At 47.3% G+C, this 7,342-nt stretch overlaps 1 protein-coding gene across 1 annotated transcript; it reads right to left on the bottom strand.

Moving 5' to 3' along the window:
• Nucleotides 1–2,437: 2,437 nt before the first annotated feature.
• On the bottom strand, nt 2,438–4,375 carry LOC142750973 (uncharacterized). The gene is made up of 3 exons (XM_075859951.1): nt 3,883–4,375; nt 3,479–3,632; nt 2,438–3,355 (listed from the first exon to the last, which is right to left on the bottom strand). The coding sequence occupies exons 1-3, from the start codon at nt 4,064–4,066 to the stop codon at nt 2,617–2,619; spliced, it is 1,077 nt and encodes a 358-aa protein (XP_075716066.1). The 5' UTR covers nt 4,067–4,375; the 3' UTR covers nt 2,438–2,616.
• Nucleotides 4,376–7,342: the final 2,967 nt, after the last annotated feature.

Here is a 7,342-nt window from a genome sequence, read left to right as displayed (position 1 = left end):
CGCAAAGCTCGCAACCCAACGTCAAGGGTCCCCAGTGCCTTGCGAGTCCCTAACCAGAACTTTTCGTTCCTAATTTAAAAACACAAACAGAAAAAAATGGGACATAAATATCAAAACCACAAAAAAGGCCATACTCACTAGGTAGGTGGGTGGGTGAAAACCCGTTCCCATCAGGACGCAGACGGGTCAAAGAATGCTGCAGAAGGAGTGTGCATTAAATAGTGATAGCCCCTCCCACTAGTCTTGAGGGGAGTGGCGGACTAAGTGCTCAAAGGTGTGCGATAAATGTGTGTCAGTGTAGTGCTAGGGTGTGAATGGATGGTAAAAAATAAATATGTATGTATGAAAGTGTCAGAACTGTGTAAGGGGAGATTCACACGAACGTTGCGTTTTTGCGCGCGCAAACAACGCAGCGTTTTGCGAGCGTGTCAGCAGCGTGGCCAATGCGTTTTTGAACGATGTATGCGTGTAATACGCGCGTAAGACATGCGTTTTTCCCGCGCGTGGAAAAAACGCACTCAGCTGTTCTGTTTACGCCAGGCTTCAAAAGGGCCATTAATGCAATACCCCTGCTTCATGTGTGCACCTGTGTTAATTCATTTGTGTGCTTTGGATGCAACCCACTGTTTCTACCAGTATTTTAGTGAAGTTTGTCTGCCAGACTGCATTGATGCCACCTAGCTCTCTGGCCCGTGTGCTATTAGCATGGATGATATCCCGTAGGTTTGGGCAACGAGGTAGCCCTCTACGGCCACACCGGCGGAGATCAGGTAGGATGTGGGTTCACCCAATAGTGGCCCAACGCACCTCTAAAGGGCATTTTCATATCCTCTTTGCTGACCTCCGTCGTCACCCTGAGAAATTTCGGGCCTTTTGCCGCCTGTCTGTGCATGCCTTTGATATGCTGCTGGAGCTGGTTCGGCCTGGAATAACCTATCAGAACACAAACATGCGACGCTGTATTTCCCCCGAGGAGCGTCTCCTTCTGACGTTACGGTATGTGCAGTTTTGTGAGCCAGGTTACACCTTTTTTAATGTCCTTAATGTCCTAAACTAACATGTTTTCTTTGTGCTTTGCTTGTATGAATTTCTGTAGTTTTTTGGCGACCGGCATTAGCTACCATGCCCTTCATTTTGAATTCCTAATTGGAGTCTCCACTATTTGCGGCATTGTCCCAGCAACCTGTGTGGTCCTGTGGCAGAGATTGAAGAGCAGCGTGATCCCTCAGCCTACGGCCCAACACTGGCTTCGCATAGCGCAGCAGTTTGAACGCGACACCCAATTTCCTAACTGTATTGGTGCACTCGATGGGAAGCACATCCGTGTGCAGAAACCGCCCCACTCTGGCTCTCGCTACTTCAATTACAAGCAGTATTTTTCAATAGTTTTGCTTGCGTTGTCGGACTGTAATTTCTGCTTTACCATCGTGGACATCGGGTCCTATGGCAGCTCGGCGGATGCACGCATTTTTCGCTCATCTAGAATGGCACAGCGTCTAATGTCCAACCAACTTGATGTCCCCGAGCCTAGCATCCTCCCTGGCACCAGCGGGCCACCCCTTCCTTATGTTATGGTTGCAGATGAAGGTTTTGCCCTCAGCAAACACGTAATGCGGCCATTTGCGCGGAGGGGCATGGATAACCGTAGGCGCATTTTCAATCAGCGACTATGCAGAGCACGGAAAGTCGTGGAATGTGCCTTTGGCATCATGACCAGCAAGTGGAGGGTCCTGATGACATCAATGCAATTGTCGCCGTCAAATGTCACATGCGTGATCAAAGCCTGTGTTGTGCTGCACAACTTTACCCGCATCAATGATGCCGCTCATGATGTGGAATATATGGGAACATCTGCACCCACCACCAGCCTGAGCCAGGCTGCTCGGCCTGGCCGGCCACCGACATGTGGGCAGCGAGTGCGCCACCAATTTGCCGAGTATTTTGCCAGGCAGGCTTGAGAAGTGACCTGCCAGAACGCTGCCATTTGAGTTGTGGTGAAGTTAATCTTATTTGAGAGAACGTCTGTTTATCCCTCAAGGCCTTTTTTGGTGGGGGGGGGTGTGGGGGAGGGTTAGGGACTCGCAAAACTTGAGGCCCCTTGACGTGGGTTGCGAGCTTAAAGCTCGGTAGGCGCTTGGAATACCCTTTTTAGACGGCAGGAATGCATGGACATCACATCCTCTTGTGGAAACTATGTATTTCCTGGCCTATATGTATGTGAGCGTTTCGGGGGGAGTAAAGTTAGTTCTGGCCAAACACTAACTATACTAATTACAGCTGAGTTCCTGGTATTCCAAACCCCTTCCGAACAACGAAGACCTCAAAGATGTGGTGGAGAAATGTAATACCGTCACAACCTCTAAGGCAACAGCACCTCCTAGCGGTAGAGGCAGTAGAAAAGGTGTGCAAGGTAACAAAAGGATTGTCCACACAGAACTTCAAAATATCGAACTTTAGTAGTAGTCATGTTTGTGGCACATACTCGCCATATCAGCCAAATAAATACAGAGGCGGGAAAACATACCCGAACAAAAAAGTGCACCAACATGATGCATATACAACAAATTCCTAGCATGTCATCGATTTCTAACATGTGTCGGTAGAAAAAAAGAGCCCCTAAAGATTCTGATAGGCATGGGTCGGCGAGCTGTAACCCGACCGTTCCGCACCACTCTGCTGTCCCCGGCCCTGAGGAGCCTGTTCCTGCACAGCATATTGGGGTTGATACTGCGGGTGGTAACCCTGAGGCTGCATGTGAGCCTGTAAACTTGGCCCAGGTATGGAGTATTGAGGAAAGTGATGGACTGGCCCAGGCATTGGGGCAGGGGAGAGGTATCTTGGGGCAGGAGGGTATTGCGCCATCTGCGAGAAGACGGGGGCAGGTTGGGAGGGCCTTGGCACATGGGCACGCGCTGAGGGCATATATACACTACGCCAGTGCTCCAGAGAAGTAAAGCACCGGCCTGGACTTAGCGGGGGTGTCGCACAGTCGATTAAAGACAGCATATTTATTTGCAGCCGCACCAACCTATCCTCTGGTACCCGCCGCATCAAAGGTGCCATGCTCCGGCAAAAAAAATCTTGCTGGTCCTCATCGGCTGCACGGCGCAGGTACTCCAGAACACGGGCGTCCACCTGTGCAGCTGCGGGTGGGTTACCAGGACGTCTGCGGCGGGGTGCTGCTTGTCTAGGTGCCACTTGGTCCGGTTGTCCTGCTTCAGGCGCTGAGGCGACTGGACCAGGATCCTCTCTAGTGGCCTCCGGGGTGAGGGCGACCAGGGGAGCAGCGGCTTCGGACGCCTGGCTACACTGGGGCCGTGCCTCCTCTTCTGAAGCATCCAGAGTGTCGCTAGTTCTATAATATAGGGGACACGTCAGTTGAGGAAACAAATGTCATGTGCAAACACCAAGGCGTTTTGGGGTATGTAACATGTTTGGAGGGTGACGTGGCCACAAAGGGACAACAACGAGTACTTACGGTCGCATGTCCATTATTTCCCGCAGGAACAACAGCTGGTCGTAGTACATGTAGCGCCGTTTTTGGGGACCACCATCTCCGCTACGGGCGCCGGATCCATGTTCTCGACGGAACTGGTCCCTCGAGCTGCGCCACCGTCTCTTTACATCGTCCACTGTATGATGAATAAGAACACATCATTGATTAAACTCAGCAGATGTGAGTGCGCACACAGACAGTGCATGTATAAACTGGTGTTATTAAACACACGTCTACACAAGAACAAGCCTAAGTTGATGATACTATATATAAAGATGGCACTGAACAGAAACGTTGGCAATGACAGGCAATTATTCAGCAGGGACGCAATATCCAATATGGATGTCATTATACACATCAATGGCGACACACAGATATCCACTCACCAATTTGTAGCCGGTCACGGGTGCGGCTGTCGGCCCACTCCTGCTCAAATAGCGCCTCTGCTATCTGCTCCCATGCTGCCTCCTTCAATGTGCGGTCATGGTACGACTCCGCATGGGTGTTCCAGACCTCCGGCCGCTCCTGAACTAACCGAATGAGCTTCCCAACATCCATCTGCCGAGGCATGCCTGCAAAGTGCTTGTGGTGCTTTTGCAAACGGTGTGGCCTCTTTTGCAAAACCTGCTGTCTAACCAACTTCCTGCTTTTCTGCTGGTTTCAACTAGTTAGTTCAAACTCATTTGCATTGAGACAACGTGTCCTGCGTGAAAAACGCGCGTTCGCAGCTGCTGCCAGCGTATGACATGCGTGATTTTCACGCACCCATTGACTTCAATGGGTGCGTGATGCGTGAAATACGCAGAGTTTTTGAACCTGTCGCGTATAGTACGCAGCGAACAAACGCTGCGCAAGAATCACGCACTGTTTGAACTGCCTCATTGACTTCTATAGTGCTGTGCGTGATGCGCAGAAAATACGCGGCCTGCACGCGCGCAAATCGCGCTCGTCTGAATCCCCCCTAATAATGTAATAAAAATAAATAAAATAAATGTGATGAATAGGGGTCAGTGCTGTGAATAGTACATGGGGTGTCAGTACTATGTGCAATACGTGGAGGGATAATGTGCTGGTCGTCAGGCATGGCGTATCTTGCCGAATAACAGCCTATTTGTAACGCCGCTAGTGTTAGCTAAAGCGGGCTGCTCTGCATTCCAAACCAAACGCCAGCACATCATGCCCTCCCAGCATATAAGACCCGGCTGCGTCCTGAAAAAAAGTGTAGTATACGTAGTAAGAAATATCCATGAAACATGGGGTATTAGTTGTTATTTTGGCCAAAATACGCAAAGCTCGCAACCCAACGTCAAGGGTCCCCAGTGCCTGAAGTCTTTATTCAGTAGAAGCCAGAGAAAATAGTGTATAGGTGAACATGTGATCTTCTTTTGGTTGTTTTCAGGGGGCTGGGACAAAAAAAACCTGACCAATGAAATTCATCAGTTTTTTTAACGGCCATGAAAAACTGATGTAAAATGGATGTCAAACGGCCATTAAAAACGGACAGACGGACTGGAAATGGATGAAAATTTAGAGACACACTGATGCAAAACGGCCATGAAAAACTGACCATTGATCAGTTTTTAATGGACATTTTTTTTCACTGTCATGTGAATAAGGCCTTAGGCCTTATTCACACGACAGTGAAAAAAAATGTCCATTAAAAACTGATCAACTGTCAGTTTTTCATGGCCATTTTGCATCCGTTTATCTCCAAATTTTCATCCATTTCCAGTCCATCTGTCCGTTTTTAATGGCCGTTTGACATCCATTTTCCATTTTGACATCCATTTTCATGGCCGTTAAAAAAAAACTGATGAATTTCATTGGTCAGGCTTTTTTTGTCCCAGCCCCCTGAAAACACCCAAAGGAAGGTCACATGTTCACCTAGACACTATTTACAGCCTCCCTGTATATGATGCCACACACCTCCCTGTATATAATGCCACACCAGCCTCCCTGTAGATGATGCCACACCAGCCTCCCTGTAGATGATGCCACACCAGCCTCCCTGTAGATGATGCCACACCAGCCTCCCTGTAGATGATGCCACACCAGCCTCCCTGTATATGATGCCACACCAGCCTCCCTGTAGATGATGCCACACCAGCCTCCCTGTAGATCATGCCACACCAGCCTCTCTGCAGATCATGCCACACCTGCCTCCCTGTAGATCATGCCACACCTGCCTCCCTGTAGATCGTGCCACACCAGCCTCCCTGTAGATGATGCCACACCAGCCTCCCTGTAGATGATGCCACACCAGCCTCCCTGTAGATGATGCCACACCACCCTCCCTGTAGATGCCACACCAGCCTCCCTGTAGATCGTTCCACACCAGCCTCCCTGTAGATGCCACACCAGCCTCCCTGTAGATGCCACACCAGCCTCCCTGTAGATGCCACACCAGGCTCCCTGTACATGGGCGTAGCTAAAGGCTCATGGGCCCTGGTGCAAAAGTTCTTCTTGGGCCCTCCCCCAAATTTCTTCTCATGGTCGACGGTCCGCAGCTTTCAGCTGCATCAATGGGTCTCCTAAGTGACTCAATGATGCAACACTAGCAGCCAGGGGTGTCACTAAGGTCTTAAAATATCAGGGGCAATATACATATATATATGAGACAGCATATCTATAGCACTACGACCCTATAGATATTGATAGGATTAGCTACATTGGCTCAGCAGACAGTATCACACATGATAGGCTTAGATACAGGGCCCATTCACTGACATTGCGGCTCCAGCGCTGGACCCCGGAAACGTAAGTATAAGAATTGTTTTGCTTTTTTGTGTTATAAATTCTTTTTGGGTTTGTGTTTTTTTACAGGTTCGGATGTTGGACTACTTCAGATTTTGGACTACTTTGATGGCGCCGTTTTTTTATTCTCAATAAAATGGTTAATGAGGGTTCTGTGTTTTTTTTTTATTTCAATAAGATATTATATCTGTATATTTTTATTTTTTTGAAACTTTATTACTACCGCCTTCGTAATTGTCGCCCCCACACAACCCTCATTAACCATTTTATTCCAAATAAAAAAAGCTGTCATCGAAGTAGTCCTCGAATCCAAAGTAGTCCAATGACCGAACCTGCAAAAAAACACAAGCAAACAAAAAAAAAACATTAGTAACACACATTGTAGGCTTAGATACAGGGTCCAGCAGACAGGATCACACATGGGCCATGTATCTAAGCCTACTATGTAGTTGGCTTAGATACAGTGCCTAGCAGACACCCGCCGGGACCCCGGTTAATCAGCTATTTTGAAGGAGGAACAGTGCTCGTACGACACACCGCGATTGGATAAGAGATAGATAGATAGAGAGATAGATAGATATGAGATAGATAGATAGATAGATAGATAGATAGATAGATAGATAGATAGATAGATAGATAGATAGATAGATAGATAGATAGATAGATAGATAGATAGATAGATATGAGATAGATAGATAGATAGATAGATAGATAGATAGATAGATAGATAGATAGATAGATAGATAGATAGATAGATAGATAGATAGATAGATAGATAGATAGATAGATAGATAGATAGATAGATAGATATGAGATAGATAGATAGATAGATAGATAGATAGATAGATAGATAGATAGATAGATAGATAGATAGATAGATAGATAGATAGATAGATAGATAGATAGATAGATAGATAGATATGAGATAGATAATAGATAGATAGATAGATAGATAGATAGATAGATAGATAGATAGATAGATAGATAGAAGATGGATGGATGGATGGATGGATGGATGGATGGATATACTTTGTCTGTTATGCTAAACAGTCAGCCCTGAAGTGTGACTGCTCAGCATGACAGACATAAACA

Source organism: Rhinoderma darwinii, chromosome 3 (assembly GCF_050947455.1).
Source record: "Rhinoderma darwinii isolate aRhiDar2 chromosome 3, aRhiDar2.hap1, whole genome shotgun sequence".
Classification (NCBI taxonomy): Eukaryota; Metazoa; Chordata; class Amphibia; order Anura; family Rhinodermatidae; genus Rhinoderma; species Rhinoderma darwinii.
The sequence above is the reverse complement of the archived record's forward strand: the minus strand, read 5'-3'. Positions and strand labels throughout refer to the sequence as shown.

Bases quoted from the DNA above. Each gene is read 5' to 3' on its own strand.
- LOC142750973 (XM_075859951.1), bottom strand. From the start codon at position 4,066: ATGCCTCGGCAGATGGATGTTGGGAAGCTCATTCGGTTAGTTCAGGAG. The intron at 3,633-3,882 runs GTGAGTGGATAT...TTCATCATACAG, and splicing joins CCGTGACCGGCTACAAATTG to TGGACGATGTAAAGAGACGG. The intron at 3,356-3,478 runs GTAAGTACTCGT...CCTATATTATAG, and splicing joins GAAATAATGGACATGCGACC to AACTAGCGACACTCTGGATG.